Below are 24,619 nucleotides of genomic sequence, written 5' to 3' on the forward strand. Positions count from 1 at the left end.
GCGGGAAACTTCCAAAACTTTTAGAACAAAGCAACGCGATTTTCTGAAAGCTAAAATTAAGGAACTTGAAAATAATAGTAAAAATAAAAACATCCGAATATGTACAAGGTAATCAACCAATTTAAGAAAGGCTATCAACCTCTTGGTTATATATTAAAGAAATATGACGGTACAGTTTTCACTGACACGGATAGCATCTTAAATAGATGGAAAGATTTCTTTGACGACTTGCTTAACACGCAACCAAAAACTAGTGTGTGTGCAGAAAAGGAGATACACACCGCAGAACCGTATATTCCAGAACCCAACCGAATAGAAGTAGAAACCGCTATAAAGAAATTAAAGAAACACAAATCTCCGGGTGTAGATGAAATTCCTGCTGAGTTAATTTTGGTTGGAGGCGAAAAATTGTGGAACAAGATACACAAACTCATTCTCCTTATCTGGAACAAGGAAGAATTGCCACAACAGTGGAAAGAATCAATCATTGTTCCAATTCACAAGAAAGGTGACAAAACTGACTGTAACAATTATCGAGAAATTTCTCTTCTGTCAACATCCTATAAAATCCTTTCAAATATTCTATTAGCAAAACTGACCCCATACGCAGATGAAATTATTGGAGATTATCAGTGCGGATTTAGACAAAATTGATCAACTATCGACCAAATATTTACCATTCGCCAAATACTCGAAAAAAAGTGGGAATACAATACCCCGGTACATCAACTATTTATTGATTGTAGAAAGGCGTACGACTCGGTTAGGAGAGAAACATTACACAACGTTCTTACAGAACTTGGAATACCGAGAAAGCTAATTAGAATAATTAAGATATGTTTAAATGAATCCCAAAGTAAAGTCCGGGTAGGAAAATTTTTGTCCACGAGCTTTTACGTCGAAAATGGCCTGAAACAAGGAGATGCGTTGTCGCCATTATTATTTAACTTCGTTCTGGAATACGCTATAAGGAAAAGCAAAGATAGCAACCAGGGCCTAGAGTTGAACGGTATTCACCAGGTTATGGCAGATGCTGATGATGTAAATTTAATAGGGGATGATAGGAGAACAATAGAAGGAAATGCAAAGAAAACTAAATACATGGAAGTGCGTCGGGACCGCAATACAGCAAATTATGGATGCGTTAAAATATTAAATAATACTTTTGATAAAGTGGATACTTTCAAATATCTAGGATCAATATTAACAGACGAAAATCATATTCACGGAGAAATTAAATGTCCACTAAAAGCAGGGAATTCTTGTTACTATTCGGTTCAAAACCTCTTGTCGTCGCGAATTCTGTCGAGGAATTTGAAGCTTAAAATATACAAAACGATAATTATGTCTGTTGTTCTGTATTGCTGCGAATCATAGTCATTTACTCTGAAGGAAGAACAGACTGAAAGTATTTGAGAACAAGATCATGAGACAAATATTCGGACCCAAGAGGAACGGGAATGGGGAATGGCGGAAACTTCATAACGAGGAACTACATAATTTATATGGCCTATCCAACATTGTTAGGGTCATCAAGCCTAGGAGGCTTAGGTGGTCGGGTCATGTAGCTAGAATGGAAGAAAGTAGAAACGCTTTCAAAGTCTTGACTGGAAGACCAATCGGAAAACGACCATTAATTAGGAAGACCTAGGCGCAGATGAGAGGACAATATTAAGATGGATCTCGAAGAGACTGGAATACAAAGTAGAAACTGGATGCAGTTAGCTAAGGATAGAAGTCGGTGGAGAGCTTTTGTGAACGCGGCATTGAACCTCCGGGTTCCATAGGCCATAGAGTTACTTAGTTAGTTAACGGATTTTAAATTGAATTTGAGAATTCTGATATAAAAAAACGACATAAGAATTTTTTTTTTTTTGATTCGTTGAGGAATCTAGTGATGGGTAGGTCCCGTAGTTCATGATATGTTGAGGGAGTAATGCATGTGCCAACTACTCACGTGAAAATTTATAACGTTCGCCAAGCGAACAAAATGATTGCATATAAAGTATTTTATAGCTGTGCACGTTTGAATTCAACTAAATGGCAATTGAGCATTATAAGAGACTAGCAGCGTTCACCCCGCTTCGCTGCGGTCACCCCGGAACGCAATAAACTTTGTTACTTAGATAATTTTTACTTTTTCGCTTTCAAGTGATATGATAAAAACCATAGAAGATTGCAGTAAATGTTAACATTATATCGCCTGTCATTTATGTTAACCCGCCCCGCTTCGCTGCGGTCACCCCGGAACGCAATAAACTTTGTTACTTAGATAATTTTTACTTTTTCGCTTTCAAGTGGCAGTAAATGTTAACATTATATAGCCTGTCATTTATGTTAACCCGCCGAGTGACACGGTCATGCGGGTTGCATATAAATACGTTTATTTTTACCTATGATGAACTAACAAAGGATTTGTACGTTATGGACACTTGAATGGTCAATTATCTCAAGACACTGGTAATTAAAAGTTAAAGTGATATGATAAAAACCATCTAGGGTCCAAATCCTAATAACCCACCAAAAATGAAAGAAATTGGTTCAGCCGTATTAGCGTGATGAGGGAACAAAGGATTTGTACGTTCTCTTTTATATATAAGATTTAGGGTTATTTTCAAGATGCCAAAAAGCTGATTTAGAGTGGCATCCTTACATGAATTTACTGTTATAATGTATGCGTATTTTAACGTGATGCCAAAGGCCACTCCGTAGATAGCTACTCCTTCTTGCTTCCCGAATGCCTAGTTTGTGAATGATAGATGAGTAGGAACCGTTTGTTGTGCATTTTTAATATTTTGGAGGGGGATAGAATATCCCTCTTGTGATGCTCGTTCTTGATCAATGCCCATAAATGTGCTAGTAGAGTTTTATTTTGCCGCAGCCAATAAGATGTTTGTTGAAAATAAGATTAAGTAATGATTCTATCAGCTAAAAATCGCGTGTTCGCTAATGTTGTAAAGATTCGTGCGTTAGAGTTGATGCTTTGCTAAAAATAGAAGTTTGTTTGCGAGTAATACTGATAATTAAAAAAAATGTAAGTTTTCATATATATGTGTTTGAATAACAGCAAGACAAGAGGGATTGTTTTGTGAGTTGACCTGTGATTCTAAATTTATTCGAAACATTTTAATGTGTCTTTCGTTTTGCCGTATGAGCAATATGATTATTAAAACCTGTGACTTTAAATGTTTTTGCATTCCTTTAGAATTTTTGATATTTAGTAAGTTGTAATACAGTATTTTAAATAATCAGTATACAAGTAATGTTATAACTATTTTGCGAAATGCTTGTTTTGAAAATTGTCTTGCTTTATTAATGTTTTTTGTGTATGAATATATATATTAATTTATATTATAATTTTAATGCTACATTATGTGTTTATATTTAGTAGTTGAACATTACAAAATATATTTGAATAAAAAGGTTTGAGTATTGAATAAGTTTGCTGTAAAAAAAAAGGTGCATATACACACATTACACTACACTAAATACACATATTAGGAATTACGGCTTTAGCGTTTACACCGCTGTTAGGCAACACTTCCGAAATATACACATTTTCTATTATGGATTAGTAATTAAGTATTTTTGTGTTAATATCTACCTGTATATTCATTTAGTTTCAGGTGATTACTATGATTTCAAATATGTTAACTGTTCAGTGAAAAAGATTGGAAAATCAACTGAAACATCCACTCATGGTGAGAAACCCACAGTTGAAAAATAAATAGATAAATAAATAAATAAGTGAATGAAAGAAAAGGACTTATAAACTGCAAATTTAAATGAATAATATGAACATTTTTATTAATGGTGGTATAATGGTGGCTTAAATGAGGGATTATAAATATAACAGGTGGCTTTAACAACAGGTGGCTTATCGTCATATAGGTTGAATAACCTTATAGTTAACAAGTGAAAAGTGATCCATTATGTACAGTGAGGTACCAATATACCGATTTCCATGGTGAACTTCCAGTGAATTGAACTTATATATAGAGGATATTCCACAATATAGTGATTTCTTCAGTGATACTTAACAAAGACCATTAACCCTCTGGCGGTCGCGGTTCTCTTCACAATTGAATCAATTTGTTCGCTCGCTTCTTCGGGAACAATAGGATATCACCGACGTGAGGCTCTCTTTTTGGAATTTAAAAGATATAGGACAACGTTAATTTTAAACTTCATTAACCAAGGCTCGTATATGGAGGAGCAATTTTCAAGCTTTTACCAGCAGTTTGGTATTTTACACATTTGTGTTAGTAAGCACAGATCCGGTCTTGCACCGAGTTGAGTTCGTTCCGAATTACGCTTACCAAAGCACTTTTCTATTATTCTCAACTTATTTCCTACTGCACGCCTAATGCGTGTTTGCGCCCGCTGAGAGTACGCTGTACACGGAGGTCGACGAATATTATCATCACGACGAATCAACTCTTCTACATCTTGAGTAGCCCTACACTTAAATTTTCGCTCTTTACAATTTCGCAATAGTGAAGTACTAGCTTGAAAATTCACACATTTCGGCAACTGAAAATTAATAAATGTTGCATATGATGTACTGATATTAGGATCACGTCTGCTCATTTTAATTCTGCTAATAATGCTCCTCCAAATAGAGTTTATGTTAACTAATGTATTACCAAAATTTCTCTTATTTTTCTTCTTAACCTTGGTGTTAGATTTCGTCTTTATATCGGAAATATATTTTCGACTGCGTGTGCTTTATTGGAAGTGTTACTTTTAAGTTTGTTTACGGTAAACATTTCCGACCGATTGATTATGTACGAGACGTCCACTACGTAAAACACAATTCTCTTCGCGCGCCTACACTTTAAACCGTGAATTTGAAGTTGTTTCCATCTACAATACTCAAAGATGATAAAGTGGGAATGGATTTGCAGCACTAAAATGCAACTCACGTTCGACATACACGGCCACGAAGACAAATTTGAATTTGTTAAGTCGCGCAAAACCATTTGCCTGCGACACAAAAACGACAACACTGTAAATTCGTTACCACACAAAACCAATAATTGAACTCTCTAGCCTTCCCTGGCTTCTTCGACAGGATGGGTACGCGCAACCTCAGCTCTACCGTTCATCACGTGTGAAACATAGGCATCACTTGCCGGCTAAACAATTACATTAGAAACATAATTGTCTACAGTTACACATAACGATTCTTTTTTTTTCGCTATCTCTACAGTGCATATTTCCTTTTCCTGACTGAAATCAACTTTCTGGTTTAATTGGCACATATCTTCCACAACGTGGGCCGGCTCGAATTCAAGAATATTTGCGGTTTCTTTTTCGCCTTGCACTGTTGTATTTTAGTGGCTTGCCAACACACAACCTGTGCCCTTCGCATGTATTCACAATTCTCAGTGAGACGTTTCTTTCATTCCACTACACTATTTCTAAACTCGGCAGTTACTGAATCAATATGATTGGCCACGTTAACTAATTCAGAGCGTACCTCAGTTAATGAGTTATTGGCTTACTTTGATATTATTACGTAAACTGATAATATTATCTGAAAGGGCCAATGAGAGAGCAGAAAGGGAGATGAATTGTGTAAATATATTTGAGTAATTTTTTGTATCACTCAGTGTACGTCTGATGAGGATCTTGGCTAGAAGATCGAAACGTCACGTGTAAATGTGTTTTTATATTAAATAAGTGCAGTCTTGTCCAGCAGTGTGTTTATTTTTCTGATCATATAGTAACAAATGTGTTTCCATCACTTATTACGGATAAGACAAATTCAAATTATATCCTTTGTGTTGAGAAGCGGAAAAACAGTTATTACCAACCACAAGTTTGATAATATTTCAAGAATAAGGATTGGAAATATTACCTAACTTGTATCGGATTTGTGCCTTTTACTTGCAACTATTCTACACCAACATTACGGAATAAATAACTTATTTCTTGTCATTTTTAGTAGTTAAGATTAACAAATATAGAGTTTGTGCTCTATACAATTTAGAAATTTGTAAGAATATCCCTACAAAGAAAGTTTCAATTCGTAATATTTCAAGCCCATTCGAATTCGAATATTTGTTTACGCTGCACTGAGCATATCGTAGAAGTAAGCATATTTGACAACCTTCTATTCCGGGTAGAAGAGGCAAGTAACTCGTGAGTAATTTTTTTATGAAGAAGGAAGTATTAATGTTCGTGCTGACAAACAATGAAAGAAATTTTGATCGTAGTATTAAACTTGTTTCAAACTTCGTGATCAGAACGGTTGCTACTCTGCGGATGGTATAATTTGAGAGCGTTTCATTTCTTTTAGGTGAGTGAAATGAATTGAGATCTTCTTTAAGAATATAAAAGAATGTAAGAATATCCCGGGTACAAACCATGAAAAATTTCCAAACCATTCTATTTGAAACATGTTTGGAACTTTAAGAGCTATTGCTAGTTACTTGCTTGCTTAGTTGCTTCTAGCTGGAGAGAATTTAATTTGATATCACGTCTTTTTTATTAGGTGAGCGAAATAAATTTTGTTATTCTGGTTTTAGATTTTAGACATAAGTGAGAATGGCCATAGATACAAGTCCCGCAGGATTATGTATTTTTTATTTAAGAACAGTTTTAGGATAGAAGATTAAGAATATAAATTTCTAAATTGTAAAAAGCACAAATCCAAATTTGTTAAACTTAACTACTAAAAATGAAAAGAACTAAGTTACTTATTCAGTAAAGTTGGTTGTAGAAGAGTTGCCACGCTCGTAGCCATGAAACAAAAATTCAATTACCCGCTCACCGCATTTCACACATACAAGCAGACAGAATATGTGACGCCACAGTAACAAAGTACCATATGACTGTACGGACACACCCAGTAAGAAAAATATGAACTACCACCAATCTATTTACAGTTCATGGTTTTACTAACAGATGACTGAATCTCTTTTCATATTTTGTGGGAAGTAATGCCTACTTAAAAAGTTGGTAACATACCGAATTTTAACTAGTTAATGAGTGATTCGAAATAAAAAAATACGTGTGTGTATTCCGCTCTCGTTGTGTTTTGGAGTTTGTTTATTTATTTTACGAGTTGCGATTTTCACATGTTCTATGTGACATCACTGAATTATGGAAGTGCGTTTGCGCAGATTGATATAGGCGGCAGCTGAGTGAAGAAGGAGGCAGAGTAATATGGCGACGAGCTGCACGTGGTTTGTGTTGAGAACACGCTAAGAAAAAAATGTCAGGGGAGTGATTATAGTTATGTGAGTGTGTGGCTCATGGAATATTACTGAGTACGGTGTTGTTGAAATAAGAATTACCTTACGGAAAGAAGACAGTTTGAAGTCGCTTGGTTGTATCCTCGAATCATTTGAGGTATGTGAAAATGAATGCTCCCTGGGCCTTTTTCTCTTTCTCGTTGCATTTTTGAATTTGGCCCTTGTACTTAAATGTGTGACCCTTGCACTTAAATGTGTATCCCTGTAGTGCCCTTATAATCCTTCAAGCATTTTAGATATGTGAAAATTAATTCTTCGTGTCCCTTTTTCTTTTTCTTTGCATTTCATAATTTCGCCCTTGTACTTACATATGTATCTTTGTAGTGCCCTTGTACTTAATGTATGATTGGGGGGGGGGATGAACGCATATCGCATGTTCCGTGCACGTTGGTACTTCTTACTGTTGCACTACGTAAAAAATTGATTTTATTTCATGTAGAAGTGGTAATAGAACACATAAGAAACGCAGATTACCTTGTATTCTCACTTCATATTGAAGTGAGAATAGAACATGATTTGGGTTTCTTGTGTGTCCTATTACCTATTGTACATGAAATAGAATCAATTTTGTAGGTAGTGCAACAGTAAGAATTATCCTCGTGCACCGGAGATGAGAAGTAGCTGTTCTTAAGAATTACCTTGCAAAGTAACCCCGTGTATGGTAGCTAGTTACCACTGTAAGTGAAATGAAATATCAAAAATTCAATGTGGCAAATCATGACACAGAAATTAGAAAAACGTTTGGGTAGGAAGGAAATCATATAATTAAGGAATTACGTCCCTAATATATTGTGTTAATTTGGAAAACAAATGTACAAGCAAAGGAAGCATTTCAGGATGTTCCCTGTAAAATACTTAGGAACGTACAAGAACACATTCAACATGTAAGAGATGTAAGATTATCCTAAATAAAGAATCCTGCGCTATCCTCGTTTACCAACGTTCTGCGTAATGCCCTAATCTGCATAGCAATCTTATTTTTACCGGCCATCTAGCACATGCTAGTTAGCGTTGTTTGTACCATAATTCACATATCATGTACGTTCACTAAGCCCCTAAAGTGATTATATATTGAGAAATTTAGGTCCATACTCTAGAAATGATTCCTGGGAATGTAAAAAGTCGACCTCCTTGAAAGAAATGAGTGCAGCTGCGAAATGGTTTGATGTATGGACCTCTAGAATTAATGAACATCCACTGATGGTTAAAATATTCTTTATCTCGTATTTTACTAATGTCTTTCGAAGCCCTCCGGAAAAATGAGGCTAGACACATTTGAGCTAATTGTAAGTAAAAACACAAACGTCCATAGTTTTTGTTCCAATATAATACATTCCACGTTTAAATTTGGAAAATATTAGAATAAATACCATTCTCACGATTTCTTATTTTACATAAGTCTCTATATAAATAAAACAATATTGTCGAGCACCCATATTTTAATTATGTGCAACAATTAATGAGAAGTGTGTAATCAATAATAAAGAAATAATTAGTTTATCAAGATATGAACTACATAAAATTTGTATGAGTCGTATCGATCTTATTTTTATTTGGTATACAGCTTGTCTATCTGTACCATGCAATTTCCAAATTGTAGGTTACTAACTTACGTTCGAGATATCTCCCATATCTAAATATTTCTCATGAAGTATTGCTTTTAACCAACAATATTTCTGAACGCTTGTAACCCTATTATCAATCTGAGCCAATTAGTATATGAAAAATTGAACATTACCTTTCTGGGCGAAGAGAATTTAAATTTTTTGTTGTTAGTTGTTGGGAGTCATTAGAGTACGACGCGCATGTCTCCTGAACCACTATTTTTCTAGGCGTTTCTATATTCCTTTCAAATTCAGGATCTTCTTCTACTGCTAATTCTGATTTCACCCTATCAACGTTCAGTTTCACATCCAAAGAACACATAGCTTTATCCTTGTCCACTGTTTCCTCTCCTTCCGTTGTGGATAATATTAACTCTTTCTTGTCAGTCATCAGTTCGTATGTCCACCCTTTCCCTTCGAGTGGATCTTCCTGAGATAAGTCAAAAGCAATATCTTCTTTGCACATCAATTCCAACTTAACAGACGCCTCACCAGCCATTGTGAATTGAAATACAATAAGAATTTAACACTGTTCTTATACTTTCCTTATATTTTATGTTGCCAGTGTTAATGAAATGATGTACAAGAACGTTCACAAAAGCAACTTTATATTTAAAATCATCTTCTTCTGCAGTTTCTTATTTCCTTAGCCACGATCGCTCTCTCGGCAATTGTTTGTTTGTTAGTAGCAGCCGGAGGAAAGTCAATTGGTACCCGGATATATACTAGTGTTGTGTCGATCATGAACGATTCGCTCATTATGAACGAATCATGGCGTGAATCAAATGAATTATGATTCCTGCTAGAAATGAATCGATTCTTCTAATGAATCATTTGTATTTTCCACTGAATTGCTTGCCGTGATCGAAATGAATTGAGAATCAGAAAGTGCCAGCTTGTGTGAAAGAATTGGTAGAATTGCTTCTGCAAATGCACTTGCAATTCACGGGGAATGGTAAAAGAAACAAACCGTACGCGCGTTTTTTTCTTCCTGCTTTCGTAGATGGCGTGTTTTTTTTTTCATCCTTCGTGGTAGGGTTGCTTCTTGCGAAGAGAGGAAGCCGCTTTGTTAGAAGCAGATTACTTTGAAAATAATCTTCTCTGTTGCTTGCTGCTCGTCGTGAAGTACTGACAGTGTTCCTCAATTTGATATAATACGATTTCGTAGTTAGTTTCAACATACCCTTGATAATCGCTTATCTATTTTATCAAGAAACTAAACGTACATTGGATAAAGATATTACCATCACTTTCAACTGCACTAGCCAAAAAAGTCAATTTTAATGTTTCATAATGAGCTCAAAGTACTATATTATATTCAATCTAAATACAATATTTACACAGAAAAAGTGCACTGTAAACTATTTGTACTGTAGGGCCTAATAATGGATTTCACAAATATATATACATGTATAGAAAGACGAACGCAGATTCTTTCTGGGAAGATAATGTATTGCATCTTTCAATAGAAACACTTATCCACATGCAAAAAAGTTAGTGGCAAGGGCGCCGATTCTGGGGAGACCGGACCCCTGAATATTTAAATGTATTTTTATGAATATTCAATATTTAGCATAACTTGAATGTCTTAAAATCCTTTAGACCCTTGTCTGCAACCAAACACAGGTTAATGCCCCCCCCCCCAAGTTACAGAGAAATCGGTGCCCTTGTTTAGTGGCACATATTTTTCGCTTTACTACCGTACTATTGAAATGGACGTAGAGATACAAATGATTTTCTGAGCTTCCATGTAAACACGAGGATGTGGGAGAGCCGGGATCGATTCCCGGCAAGAGCTCATGTGGTTCGGATTCTATGTTAACCAGTAGGTCCTCGTCTCATATAGCCTCGCTGCTGAATGGGACGTTAAGCTCAAAATCAACTCAACTCAAATTTAACGAGCTAATGGTTTTCTCTTAAGAATATAGAAGAACAGTGATGATTTCAGGGGTAGGCGAGGAGAAAACAGCCCTAGGCTAAGAATTATCCCCTGGAGCAAAAAAATGAAAATGAAATCTTTGAATTTTACGTCCCACGATTATGCCGGTTAGGCTAAAGGAGACGGTGATGATGAGTAATGAATGAAATGGTGGAATGAAGAAAGTGGGAGAACCCCGAGAAAACCCACGCACACGGTATTTGTCCACCACAAAGTTCACTTGGTGGGGGCTGGGATCGAACCCGGGACCCCAAGCACCAGAAATGAACGCTCTACCACTGAGCCACCGCGGCCCCCTATTCCCTGGGGCATTTCTCAGATTGGGTTCAATTGGGGTTACCAGTATTTTCGCAAATATAAGTTCATCTCAAGCTTATTGAAGTTGTATTGGCTCAATCTTAAAGCGTTCACCTCGGGTGGATGCGGTCCCTGATTTTCTCCTGTTTACGCCAAATGGGCTTTATGATGGACAAACACCATATGTGTGGGTTTTTTTCTGAGTTCTCTCGTTTTCGCTCACTTCCTTCATTTCATCATTTCATTCATCCTCATCATCATCGTTTCCTTTAGTCTCGACGAAGATAACCATCCCTAATAGCACAAGTAGTCCACGGGACGTCCCATTATGATCCCGTACGACCCACAACGATCCTAAAAAATCCAGGATATAGGCCTAAATAGGTAATCCCAGGGAAGTCCCGCTTGGGACAGGCATGGGTCTATATGCATGGGAATCCCACGGTTGTCCCGCAGGATGGCCACTAGCAACGGGAAATAGAAATTCACAAAATTATACGTATTTCTCTCATAATAAAAGAATATGTTTAAAAATCTGCAGAAAAGAAAATATAAACCATAAAATTTCGCCTGGTCCTCAGTGCTGTGGTGCGCGTTCGGAACCGTCATTTGTTTGTCACAATTGCATTGTGGTATTGGAGGGAATACGTGAGGTTCAGCGGTGACGCAGTGGTTGATGTTAGTGAAATATTAAGTGTTCCAAGAGATTTTAGTCTTGATTTCGGTAAGTGTGTGAAATGAAAGTTTTAGTGGTTTAAAAAAAAAAAGAGTTGTTGTTATTCTAGTTGTAAAAAAAATGATGAAATGGTTATCATACAGCCGTAGTACTCAATGTTTAAAGTTCAACAGAGCAGGAATGCTATGAACAAATGGGCAGATTTACAATAGGTCGGAATCTTTTAAAATATTTTTCACTTTTTATGTTTCAAATAATTATCTAAAACCTTCTTACTCTTATTTCACACTGTTATTTCATGCTGAAATTATGGCGTACAGTTTAAGAATAAGCACGCAAACTGATTTACCATAAAACCTGCATTGTTGATGTACCAAACTGATAAGCAGCCATTCAGTGTCCAGCACCAGCCTCTGGAATTTTGTTAAGATATGTGTGGTAAAGCGAAGATGAGCAAATATTGTCTAGTTATTTTTTACTAGATTTGGAGCACTAGTGTTACAAAACGCTACATAACTGATCGACTGAAGGGGCTTAGAAGCCCCGCAGGGCAAGTTGTTTTCTACCTTTGAAGTGACACATAATTTGCATGGGGAAGGTTCTAGATTACTGGTCCCCGATGTGGATTAGTAGATGGGTAGATTTCTTTCTGTACTAAAGTTTATACATTTAACTTATACAGTATTGCCGAGCGAGCGTCAGCGAGTGAAGGCGGGTTAGAGCCCCGCAGGGCACGTTGTTTTCTGTCTTTATTACTGCTCAATGGGAAGGGGTACCAGTAATCTAGAACCTTGCCTTTGCACTGCAACCATTGTTTCTAACCATTTCCCAAATCTTCAGATACAACACTTACCATCTCGTTCCTAACTTGTATTCAGCCGCCTTCTGCCTTAGCAAATAGTTCCACCATAACATATACTTTCCTATGTTACTTACTCCCACATATGGTTTATGAAATTGAATGAAATGAAATATTTATTTTAACGTCTCACGATTGTGCATCGAGGCTATGGGAAACGGTGATAATGAGAAACGAATGAAATGGTGGAATGAAGAAAGTGGGAGGAAACGGGAGAACCCGAGAAAACCCACGCACACGGTGTTTGTCCACCACAGAGTTCACTTGGCGCGAGCTGGGATCGAACCCGGGACCCCAAGCACCAGAGATGAACGCTCTACCTCTGAGCCACCGCGGCCCGATATGGTTTATGAGTTTAAACAATTATATTACCGTTTCACTATTTTACTACTAATATTTTTCGACCTATAAATTTTTCTTTTGGTAGAGCCGTCTGCTAAAGTTAACCCGCCAAGGTGTTAGTTAGCGAAATTGATGAACATGGATTATTTTCAATTAAAACTGCTTTCATCATGTTTTGTGTTTCTTTTCTGTTGTGAAGTGACTTAAGCAAACACAACAGTGTTGCACTTAAAAGCAGCGCAGCAGAATCTGCCTTTTTACAAATTTTAACCGGACGTATCTCATGCAAATTTCATCATAGTGTTGAAATTTGCAAAGACGATGCAATGAAACAGTTTAAAGGCTACTGTGGAGGCCTTTTCTTTTTTTTTTTTTTTTTTTTACGTAGCTTGAGTTACATCTCTCCACTATATTAATGTTTAAATTAAAAGTGGTTTATTTACTTTACGAAATGCAGGTCTACCTGAGCGAGCGAACGGGGTTAGAAGCCCCCCGAACATATTTGCGACTTAGAAATACAAATAATAGCCGAACCCCTTAAAAACGCAACGGAGGTTGAAAGGTTAGAATTTCCAAATATCGAGACTGTGAAGCGTGATTCGGTTATCAGGCACCAGTGACGAAAGATTTTATGCGAAGAACTAAAGTCTTAATGAAATTCAATTTGGGGGTTGCTTTTTGTTTCTCCTCCAGTCTTTTACGGTAGTGATTTTGATTTTTAAAAAAAAGCAGGGTTGGCTGGTTTAAGCCAGGTGTTTTTTTCAAAAAAAAAAAAAAAAAACTGGTTTAAACCAAAAAACGAAAATGTTCGTAAAAGTGTAAGTGTTCGTAAAATCTTGATGAACACACATTTGTGGGTTATCACGTTTCACTCCCGTATATTATTCGTATTATATTCAGACCTAAATTCCCCATTCATTACTCAAAAAGATTATACTACAAAAGCAACTCTTTTTATGTAAGTTTATAAATGTTTGTTTTGTGTTTTTTTTTTTTTTTTGTAGTTATTATTGTTATGTAGGCCTAATTACAATCAAAGAAACATTCTAAATATTGTTTTGTTTCAATGTTTACTATTAATAAAATACATCGAAATTCCGTACTTTGTGTGTGTGTGTGGGGGGGGGGGAAGGGTCATACAGACCCCACGAGAGGCATTTAGTGAAATGAGAAGTATCTTCGATATCTATTTATGTATAAATGAGTCTGAGCCAAAGTGGACCCAAATAATTCGTATCTTTGTGATATGCAAATTAAGTCGTTGTTAACTAACTTGAATTAAATTAGTTCTTCTGTACTCCGTAGTACTTTGAAATTGTCCATATGTAATTCAGTATAATGGTCTCACTTGTGCAACTGTTTATCTTTTTGTCCTTCCGAAATGACTCTTGAGAGCTATATTAAGAAGCATGTAAAGATCAGTACAACGTATTTTTATCAGGATTCCTTCGTGAGTGAGTCGGCAGACGTATCGCATTTGTGGCCAATTAGTCCTGGTTCCGAGTTCAAATGGAGGACAATTTCTATCGGATGTAACTCGAGAAGCAGTTTTTATTCCGCTTTAAGCTTATGTGACCCCTTCCAGCATAACCCGGCTGTTGCATAATAACATCAAGGCGAAACAAACTTATTTCTGTCCATATATGATATGAATATATAGAGCAAATTATTTAAACCAAATAAACCTGGTTTAAACCAAAAAAACCTTTTTTTTTGTTTTTTTCAATAAAAACCATGGTTTTTGCCAACCCTGAAAAAAAGTGACTTAGTTGCGTTACGAAATATAGCTGAGCGAGCGAAAGGGGTGAGAACCCCCCAGTTTTTTTTCTTTCTTTCATTAGCACAATGGTTCACTAAGCTGCAGTACCAGTTCCATGGATCGAGTTGGGGGAAATACTAAATGCCATCCCAGTTAGGCAACTTCACGCACTTTATTATATTTTATTCGCAAAATACGCAAACCTAATTTAATGCTAATATATTAAAATATACTAGTTTAGATTTTTTATGTCAACGATTTGTAATATAAGAAAAGATAAAAGTATTGCAGTAACTCAAATTGTAAAAGCTGAGCGAGGGTTGTATTCTGAAAAGAGGAGGAAAAGAGAAAAACAATATCTGTGAAGGGTAATATTGGCTGGAACATGTTACCTTATTCTTAATCTGCACGGTGTGATTTACGTAAAAGTGGTAATTCGCAAATATAATCGAAAAATATGGATGACTATCCCAGTCATGTGTTTCTTTTATTTATATATTTAGTCAGCTTAGACAAAAGGTCTAGTGAGCTTTTGTCCTACACCCGCCAGTGAGTGATGGAAGGCGGTGTTGGATGTAAAAGTAATGGAAAGCTACAACGTATTGTGCTTACTGCTCATAAATCCTTGTTATTGCCAGGGTTGGCAGAAACCATGTTTTGTCGAAAGAAAAGAATTTGATTAAACCATATTGTTTTCACATTGTTACTTTTTGTTCAAATTGATTTCTTTATTTATTTAGGTTACATATAACTAAGTTTGTGTAGCCTTAACATCCTTATGCAACAGGAGGTTGATGAGCCCTTTCACAACATAAAAGGCTGCTCCGAAAGTAGACATCAATAAAAATGACGTAATAAAGTTAAGTCATGCGCTTAAAATACAAGTTTTCGTAAAAAGCACCTTGTTCGGTTTGGTGCAATCAGTACATTAGCATAATTACAATCTGATTTTTTACTAGGGAACAACAGAATTTGGGCTTCGCCCACTTCACTTTATTCTAATACGGATAGTATTCTGTGAATCTGGATTGTCCAGTTTCAGTACAGAGCTGGGCGGTATATATATATTTTACATCGAAAAGCTCCCGCTTTAATCGTGCCGGTGTGATTTTTCATAAGCAGATATTTTGCATATTAATTTTCCTAGGGTTATGCCCTAGGCTAAAGGAGACTGATGATAATAATAAGTGAAATGGTGAAATGAAAGAAATGTAAGGAAATGGGAAAACCCCGAGGAAATCAACACACATGGTGTTAAAATTTATTTTATTGTCACTGTATAATAGCCAGTTCGCTAAAACCGACGTTTATTTCTTAAAAAAGGCTGAAACTTTAAAATTATAACTGAAAAGTCCAATTGATAAGATGTGGATGTAGCCAATAAGGTTTCGCAACTTCTAGTTCTGAAACTTAGTCGACTATGATCCTGCCAAGTTCGGTCACCAAATACCTGGGACTAGTTCTGTTAAATAAAAAAAAATAAATACATAAATAAAAAAAATAATAAAAAAAAGCTCGCCCACCTCAATAATCTGTATAGTGATTTGCCATTCCAAGTCTTGTCGAGTCCATGCCATTCCAAGTTGCTGCACTCGCCATGCTCGAGAAGCATAGCACAATAGACCTATTATCTTTGTATCCCATAACTTTTGGAACCTCATTTCACCTATTGAAATGCATGTCGAATATTATATTTCATATTCCTTCTTGTTATAACACATATCTATTACAGAAATTTGCCAGTTTTTCTCATTCAGAAATATTATATTTCCAGAGACAGTGAGGCAACACGCGTCCAGCAAATTTGCTACAGATGCTGAGATCAAAAGACCAGTTCAAAGCTGGCTTCGTCACGCAACGGAAAGAATGAAAAGAGAGAAACGTAAGTAACATATTGACACTTTTAGGTTTGTAAATTGCTTGCTCTTGCTTAGTCGACGTGGTAAACGGAAGCTTCAAGCAATCAATTATAATACATAAAATTATTCTGTATTATAATGTAATGTATTGTTGATGTCGCACCAAAGACACCATTGTGCGACCCTACTTAATAGTTAAGAAAAGTCGTTGTAAAATTAATAGTACACTCTCTTTGCATGTGTAACGCACCCGCGATAGGCATGGAAACCCATTTACGAAGTGGGATGTGTCTACTAAATACGTTTTATGACTTTTAAATAGTGTAGATGGCTATTGTAATTATTATAGTTCTGTATTTTTATCTTCATACAGGTCAGGCAGTCTTAGTTTTTAATGTTATTTTGCCAAGTCCCAATAAATCCTACACGATATACTTTCACATAAACTATAAACATGCCAAAAGACTGCTTGGGGGCGATCGTCCTTCGGGATTCTACAGGGTGTTTACTGGAGTTGACTTCTTGACTTACAAATTTTCAAAACACCACCCTGGATAAAAAAAAGGCATACTATGATATTCAAGAAGCTGTAAAATGTGTTGATAAAGCTAGTTCTTCAATATTCTGATGGAAAGAATGCATAGAAACTAGTGGGTTAAAAAAAAAGGAAACACTTGATTTTCTTTCTCGATTTACCAAGTTCTTTCAATGTTTGACCAATTAATTTTATCATCACCTACACCCAGATAATGGGACTGCCATCTTGAAGGGTCTCAAAGGAAATCTTTATATTTCTCCAGTATTAGACAATAATTTCCAGTACATTCCAATATTTCCAGTAAGAAAATCAAATACCAGTATTTCAAGTACCAGTAGACACCCTTTTCTACACCACAGTTGATTCACATTATCTTCATTGTGTGTGTGTGTGTGTGTGTGTGTCCAGCGGAAATCTTGTTCTTTTTTGTACGGTTCGGGTAATTTTTGGTCATCCCATTGCAAATACTTGTATCAATATTGTATTTTGTTTATTACTTAGTTGCTCCTTTTTAACTTCTATCTCAAGGTTTGTAACAAAGTAATGCTAGTAATTTGGCTTCATATGTTCCGTTTTCCACTTTTTACATGACATCTGATACAAAAGAAAGTAAATGAATTCAATAGATAGAGTTTTTTTTCTTTCATTGAAACAATTTTTTACTTACATCAAGGGATAGTAATGTTCAACAATGAATAAAAGAGACAAACATCATTATCCAAAGCTCGAACTGGAATGTGTGTGTGCCTCGATTGGCCTGGACAGTTAGCTATGTTGCTTGTCTTTGCCTTTTGGCTTGATTACTGATTTAAAGGCTAACTTTATATATTCATCGCTATGCGAACTAAATCCAAACTTGGTGTGCTTTCTCTGCTTTTTAAAGTTCGTTGTTGGTTTATAATTAATACTTAGTATTATATTCACTTCTTGTCAGAAGCGCGACTGATTCGCAGCATCACATGTACTTACATATTTCTAGCGAAAAGATTTTTCAATTCAAGCAAAACAGGTCTCATTGTCTTATGACTGGATCATAATAATAAAGCGAGTAATTCCAACAAGTGTCATCTCCCTACTACTTTCCATACATCCATACGTATTTAACGTAATTATTAGATTTTTCTGTGGCTAATTTTTTATGAATATTTGCACTCACTTCGTCTTTTAACAGAATTTTTTTCCTTTTCCATTTTGTAGGGAAAGGGGATGAACAAAGCGCGATGTTGACAGGCAAATGAATACACATAAAGTGCGATGTGACTGAAGCCGGGATGAACATTGTGACGGTAATTATTTCACCTTGTAGAGGTGGATCGTTTAACAGTATACGTGGTGTGTGAGGATTAGTAATCGTACACAACACAAACTTAGTAAACGAGCTCTGGTAGCGATAACGCGCATATAAGCGTAATCATGCACACAGATTATAAGTGCTAATAAAAGAACATAGGATATACACTGGAACGTATTTAAATATATTTAGACTATGCAATATAACATAAGAACAATTAGAGTACAGGATGACTTGTATCTTGGCCTATGACAATGGAACCTTTCGCCAATCACACATACTGTAAGTCATCCGCTTGTACTATTGCAATTCCAAGTAATATATAAGATCACTTGTATAATATAAACTGTTAGGTACAATATATTCACATTTGCGTCTTGGATTATCACTTATTACACCCGATGATAGCAGATAAATACAACGCTACACTGAGAACCAACTCACGGCACCATATGTTTTCGTGAATACATCAAGAATCAAAACTGCTAATGTATAGTAATATAGTAAAAATATATATGTTAATAACCTTTGTCACTGAAAGAATACTATATTACGCTTGTATAAGCACAGGCTAAGACGGATTGGTACAGATAACCAATTATTTCATCTTCGCACATACAGTTTCTGCAAGCAGCACGTTTGTTTCTCTTTCCACCATGCACAGACTATTCACTGTTTACAGTGTTGCTAACTCAGAGATCTCTTTGCGGGATGAGCAGTGGGACCAAGGTTGGTCACAATATGGCTTCCCAGCGTGGGCGAGCTTAATTAGGTCAGTCCTACTGAGCACTAAGCTCCAGAACCCATGATGGTATCACCTGTATGTTGATGTTTGTGTGAGCTAGTTCCCCCAGGTTAGCAACACTACTAATCAGTCGATCGATTTTCACCTGTCGTGTCTAAGTTACTTCTCGAATTCTTGTTTAGGATCTCTATCCACTGTTGCTCAGTTTTAGGTGTAGGATTCCATTTTCTACAATTGTCGACGGATTGGGGTCGAAGATTTTTTCCTGTCAACGGGTCCTTCAAGATCAACACTTTGTCGTCGATCACCTTCTCGCACCAGAAGGGACCTTGGTATACTTGGAAGAACTTGCTTATTTTTCTTCGTGCGAAATTGCTGAGATAATGAGTTCGTAAGAACACCCAATCTCGTGCCTTGATCTCCTTTCGGGAGGCTTGTCTCTCGTTATGGGCTTCATTTCTTCTTTGTCGTTTGGTTAACTTATTCGTATAGGCTTGGAGTAGTCGTCTGTCCCATTCCGCTTTTATGTCTTCCGGATCGAGATTTGTCTGGGTTAGTCCTAAATACCTTTGCACATAGTAGTGGGGAGAATGATTCAGCATTAATCCAGCTGGTGTCACTGCTAAGGAGCTGGAAACAGAATTGTTCAGGAGCATGATACATTCCTGCAAATGCGAATACCACTTCTCGTGGTTCTCGTGGCAAATATGCCTCAATAGCCTGATGAGCTCTGACTGGTTCCTCTCTGCCCTATTGCTGGAAGGATGATACGCAGTAGTGAAACCTAACTGAATGTGTTGTGCTGCCAGGAAGTCGGAGAGGCGTCCACTTCTAAATATGGTGGAATTATCGCACACTACCATGTCGGGTAGCCCAAGGTGCGTGATGTACGTTGATAGCGATTTGATGACATGGCTGGTTGAGGCCTTGGTGCTAGGATATACTACAATGTAGTTGCTGAAAGCATCCGTAGCTGTCAATACGTATCTATAGGCATGAGTTGAAGCTGGCCATGCGCCCAAGTAATCAATACATAGTACTTGCCGAGGTCTAGAAGCTTGAAATACCTTAAGAGGTTGTGCAGGAGGGTGTCTATCTACTTTGTTTCTCATACACTCTACGCAATCTTGTATGAATCTCTGCACATGTTCTTTCATGTTCCGCCAAAAGAAGTTTTCTGATAATTTCGCGTAGACTTTCCCCACGCCGAAATGTCCTGTACGTTCGTGACTAATCCGCAGCATGTCCGGTACCAGACCGGCTGGAAGGCAAATCCTCCATCGTTGTGGTTCCCGTGGGTGTTTTACCTCCAAGATGCCATTGTCCAGGCGGTAGTTCTCCTTCCAATACTTCCACCTCTTATCATCTTTTGCTACTCGCGGATCCTTGAGGGCTAGGATAATCGGAATTAGGTCTTCATCTTGTTGTTGTTGAAGACTTAATAATACTGGTGTTAGATGCTGGATTTCCTCACATAGAGCCTGTACGGTATTCACCCTATACAGGTAAGTTTCCTCATCGATGGCTACCCGTGACAATGCGTCCATGGCTATGTTAGTTTTGCCTGGTACGTGCACTACTTCGTACTCGTACTGCTGTAACTCGATGGACCACCTAGTTAGCCTGCTGCTCCAGTTTCTTGCATTCTTCAACCACTTCAGCGCTTGGTTGTCGCATAATACCTTGAATTTATGTCCTACGAGCCATTTAGACCATTTCCGCACGGCGAACATAACGGCTAAGCATTCCAGCTCGCTGGAGCTATAATTCCTCTCTTGTGGCTTCAACGTCCTGCTAGCATACTGGAGAACTCGTGCTTCAACATTATGCTCTTGTTTTAGACAAGCAGCTAACGAAACATGTGAGGCGTCACTCTGGATGATGAATTCTTTGTTCCAGTCAGGATGTGCCAGAAGTACATCTTTTTGCACTTGCTCTTTGAGTTTTGTGAATGCTTGTTCACAATCTTCTGTCCAGGACCACTTGCTGCTTCCTTTCAAAAGATTGAAAAGAGGTTGCGCAGTCTCCGCAAACTTCTCTAAAAAACGATGTTGATATTGGATCAACCCTAGCCAACGCTGCAACGCCTTCTTCGTCATTGGACGTGGGAAATTGATGATCGGTCTGACCGCATCCATATCCTTTGTCACGCCTTCTGTTGTTATCACATATCCCAAGAACTTTCGATTTTTTCTGCAGAAGACACTTTTGTCCAGGTTAAGATGGAGATTAGCGAGACGAAAGGCCTGTAGCAACTTCCTCAAATGGTCCAGATTGTCACCGTCCTACAGCTTATTTTTTGCAATTTAAAAGAAACATTGAGAAAATAGATTTATTCTGAACTTTATTAACCAACCCTCGAATAAACCCAAATGTTCTAGAAACTCGTTGTCATCGGTTTGGAATGCTTGTTCATCTGTGTTGGTAGACTTCCGTCAGATTTCGTAACCATATATGGGCATCCGTTGCAGAGACAGTGATTTCCTTTGTGAACGCTCTCAGTCCCGAGAGCAACGGGAAAGTCGCAGAAATACTATACTCCTTGTCATTGCTTAACGCTGATTTGACTAGTTAAAATGCCCGCACTTCTGCAGCCAAAGAGCGCGAACTTAGTAGTATACGTCATCATCTGAGCGCTCTAACACCGAGAACATATACGCAATAGCTAACTGAACAAGAGGGACAGTCGCCGTAGACCAGCTCAAGAGGAACGTGTTGACGTTCGCTCGCCCGAATTACATTTACATAAAAGCAGCATTCAGGCTGCCTAGTTTTTTATACACAAAGTGACAGCTATATTTTTCATAGTGATTTTTTCTATAAGTGCACTTATTTGACAATACAGCGATAACGAACTTTTGGAGCAAAACCTACATTTGTAGATCCTATGGGGAACCATCACGGAAGAAGCAGTAAATTAATTTTGGGACCTTAACGCCAAAACCAGCACACATCGTCGAACACAGGACAGCGGAGGAGTGACATCGACAGGCTGGCCGAAGAGACACGTGAGTTAATTACCCTTTAATGCCACCTCTTCGTCTATTATTAAAACAAAGCCACTAGCGTAAAGACTGTGTTAGATTGTTCATGGTGAATATATTGTAAATACAAACGTATGTAATATTTGTGCTTTTATAGTAGCATTATACTTGTTTTATCAAAAGGTAATTTTATCATTTGCATAGTTGATATCAAATCCTATTGTACTCGTAGCCTAACAAATTTATTTACGTTGTCTACACTTTCGTTTATTGCGTTTCCGGCTACCGCATAACGAAACTGTAGGCATGGGTAAGTGATCGTATACGTCGTAAAGTAGCTGGAAAATAAGAGAAGAAAGGGGCGCGGTATGAGACTGAGAAATTAATCCGAACCACGACGCAAAATAACGATTACACCCGAAATGGCTCAACCGTGACAGGACGTACTTTAATCTTCGGATAAAACTACATTTAATTATTTCAGAGTTCATTTATTACAATACGAAAATAGTAAACATTTGAATTACGTAGTTGCAAGCAGGCAACGGGGTATAGAATCATGCGCAGATTGTTTTAACTCGTGAAAAGAAAAGAGCAAGAGGAAAGAAAGTAAAAGGTAGTGTTTGAAAACAGAAAGTAAATTCAATTACCACAGAAATATTAGTAGCATAATTTGTTTTGTGCGAGATCAAAACGTTTTGTCCACTCGCGAACTTTTATTTCGCTAACTTTTCACAGTACGGAAGCACAGAACAGCTGATTACACATACACACACACACTCATAGTAGTATGCACCTTCCTTTTCGATTTATTTATCACGACAAATGAATAACAATTTGCTTGTTTATGTTGATTGCCTATCGAAACATTTTTACAAAATGAAAATTTGAAATAAAATAAAAACTTTGTGTAACTGAAATAATGAAATAGTTTGAGAAAAGTTTTTGTTTATATTGTTACTTACTTCAAGTGTTTGTTTTTGCATGTTTTGTGTTGTGATTTGGTTTGTTTTAAGTTAAAGTAAATATGGAAGCGAATATTTTAGAACAATTTCAGGCAATGTTAACAGAACAATTAGAGAAACAGTCAGAGAAATTAGAGCATAAAATTGATAGTACTAACGAGCGAATAAAGGAATTGGCAAATGAGTGCGCGAATAATAAGTCAGAATTGGAAAGCAAGTTTGATTGCAAATTCGATCAGCTAAGTACCGACATTATAACTACTAATAATTCCATAACAGAGGTTCGCGTTACATTAGCTAATTTAACCAAACGCGTCGAGACAGATAACGCGGAACATAAGAAAAGTATTGATGAGTTACGAGAAGCTGTTCGAACGGTACAGGTTGAGTGTAGGCAAGCCGCCGAAAAACAACAATGCGAAATTAATGTTATTAAAGAGGAAGTGCAAGGGGTGAAAAATCAAGTGGATGAAATCGAAAAATGTCAAGTACTTATGAATGGGAAATGTGAGGTTATTGGTTTCCGTGTAAACAAACATGAAAGTACAATACATGAATTAAATGGGTATGTTAAAGAACTCGCGGAAAAAACAAGTGAGATAGGTGAAGAAGTGCATGCGCACCGACAAATTTTAAAATTAAATAGTGAGCGATCCGATGGAATCGAACAGACCTTAGAAAGTTTTAGAGAACATCATAAGGCCACTGTTGAAATGATAATTGAGCATTTTGAAAAACAACCCGCTGTCATTGTAAAATCTGAACATGATCGCGACTTCACGCATGAAATGCATAGGTTAGAAAAGGTAAACCGTGAATTGTTGGCGCGACAAGAGTACATTGAAAACAAACTACAACAACTACATACTAATGCACGCGGGTCTCCACGTAAGGAAAGTCAATCTGATCATGAGTGCCACGATTCAGACTATCAAAGTGAGGGATTCGAATCCGATGGATCTGATAGTAGTGTGAAACGAGTATACTCACGTAGATTCTCTAAGCCTAAACGTGTTATTCAAGTCAGAGATTTACAGTACTTACCAAAATACACCGGACTTCCGGATGGCACAACTGCACGCTCATATATTCAGGATTTGAAAGAAAAGGCCCGAGTTGTAGGGATATACGAAGATGATTTAGTTAACCTCATCCCCTGTCTCGTTGAACAAGTTGCTAAAGAATGGGTCACCAATTACCCTCGAGAATTTGAAACTTTTACTCAGTTCGAAAGAGCATTAATCGATACATTTGATTCAGATACCATTGTTGCTAGCCAAATTGCTTCGTGCAGAAGCAAAAGATTTGATCCCAAGACCCACGACAATGTTCGCAGCTTTGCTACCAAACAGTACCAACAATTGAGAGATTTGAACCCGGAAAGTTCACCCGCGAAGATTATTGCAAGAATTATTGATACTTTGCCCCGCAGGTATCGCGAAGAACTGACGTTACATCCGTGTACTTCTTTTCAACAGTTCTTAGCAAGCATTGCAAGA

General features: G+C 37.1%; 1 protein-coding gene and 1 long non-coding RNA gene across 3 annotated transcripts in view; one reads left to right on the forward strand and one right to left on the reverse strand.

The window, feature by feature from the left end:
* The window catches only part of LOC145690880 (uncharacterized), an 87,502-nt gene that overhangs the window by 9,515 nt on the left and 53,368 nt on the right, over nt 1–24,619 (reverse strand). Inside the window, exon 1 of one of the 2 annotated variants that reach the window (XM_081766280.1) lies at nt 9,001–9,593. The exons of the other annotated variant lie outside the window; for it this stretch is intronic. Within the exon in view, the coding sequence (XP_081622406.1) occupies nt 9,001–9,365 (365 nt within the window). The 5' untranslated portion in view covers nt 9,366–9,593. Of the gene's footprint in view, nt 1–9,000; nt 9,594–24,619 lie in introns of those variants that run through there. 2 annotated transcript variants of the gene reach the window in all.
* On the forward strand, nt 9,442–18,441 carry LOC145689697 (uncharacterized). Its single transcript, XR_014132109.1, has 4 exons — nt 9,442–9,446; nt 11,684–11,826; nt 16,513–16,620; nt 18,333–18,441. It is a non-coding gene; the product is annotated as an uncharacterized LOC145689697 (long non-coding RNA).

The sequence above is a fragment of the Thermobia domestica genome, chromosome 7 (genome assembly GCF_964235325.1).
Source record: "Thermobia domestica chromosome 7, izTheDome1.hap1.1, whole genome shotgun sequence".
Taxonomy (NCBI): Eukaryota; Metazoa; Arthropoda; class Insecta; order Zygentoma; family Lepismatidae; genus Thermobia; species Thermobia domestica.